The sequence below is a fragment of the Lottia gigantea genome (genome assembly GCF_000327385.1).
Source record: "Lottia gigantea unplaced genomic scaffold LOTGIsca_65, whole genome shotgun sequence".
NCBI classification, from domain to species: domain Eukaryota; kingdom Metazoa; phylum Mollusca; class Gastropoda; family Lottiidae; genus Lottia; species Lottia gigantea.
Genome location: NW_008710211.1, coordinates 586893 through 587780, shown reverse-complemented (window position 1 = coordinate 587780; position 888 = coordinate 586893). Strand labels below are relative to the sequence as shown.

General features: G+C 34.5%; 1 protein-coding gene across 1 annotated transcript in view; it reads left to right on the top strand.

The window, feature by feature from the left end:
• Window positions 1-150: 150 nt before the first annotated feature.
• LOTGIDRAFT_167310 (hypothetical protein) overlaps window positions 151-888 on the top strand; it is a gene marked incomplete at both ends in the record, with an annotated part of 8463 nt that continues 7725 nt past the window's right edge. Inside the window, one exon of the mRNA XM_009064788.1 lies at window positions 151-324. Coding sequence (XP_009063036.1) covers window positions 151-324 — 174 coding nt within the window. The remainder of the gene's footprint in view (window positions 325-888) is intronic.

The window sequence follows — 888 nt, the reverse complement described above, 5'->3', positions numbered from 1 at the left end:
TCCACGCTCTGTTGTCAGATTGAAAAGTAAAATGACAGAAATCACGCGAATTAATTCCTTACGTCAGAGAATAATAGGAGGAGTTTGAGAGTTCTATCTAGCTCGAGATAAAATTCTTTATTTCATTATTTATTTATTTCTTTTTCAATCATGATCAAATTAAAGAGTTTAAAAATTTTACTTGTGGTGCTTTTCACTCTGCTGAAATTCTGCTGTTGTGAGGATTATGGATTTCAGTTGTTGTTCACGTCTAATACAGAGGAATTGGAGGATACCGAAATCAAATTTGAGAGAAAACTGCCGAAATGGTTAAAGGGTACTTTGGTAAGTAAATTTTCGTATTATTCTCGTACAGGCGACCTGACAATCATTCCGAAACGTTGCAAACACGGGCATCGGAGCGAAAATTTTTTTAGGTGGGAGAAAGACCTTTTTCCTTCCATTATTCCCGAAAATCGACCCGTTGAAAAACGATTGTTAGGGGAAATTAAATGAAATGAATGGAGTTTTACGTACCACTTTTCTGAGAGAGAAAGAGGGACTATTCCACTCTCCACCACTGTTTTGATGTTTGTTACGTTATCAGATTAAACAGCAAACATATTCATATTTTATCAATATAAAAGCTTAGGTTCTGGAGAAAGATTATGTTATGTTTATGTAATTAATGTAGATTGCCGAAACGTTGTGTACAGGTATCTGTATTGAATAAATAAACCAAGTACTAACGATCCGAACCACTAAACGAAACCCGAAATCCGTAACAACCTATTGACGAAATATTGGTAGCATCTAATGAACTTTTCATATGAGAAGTATATCAATAGTGAATAGTATTCTTGAAAACCGAGGAAGACTGTGTGAATTGATAATTCTTTCAAAATCCAG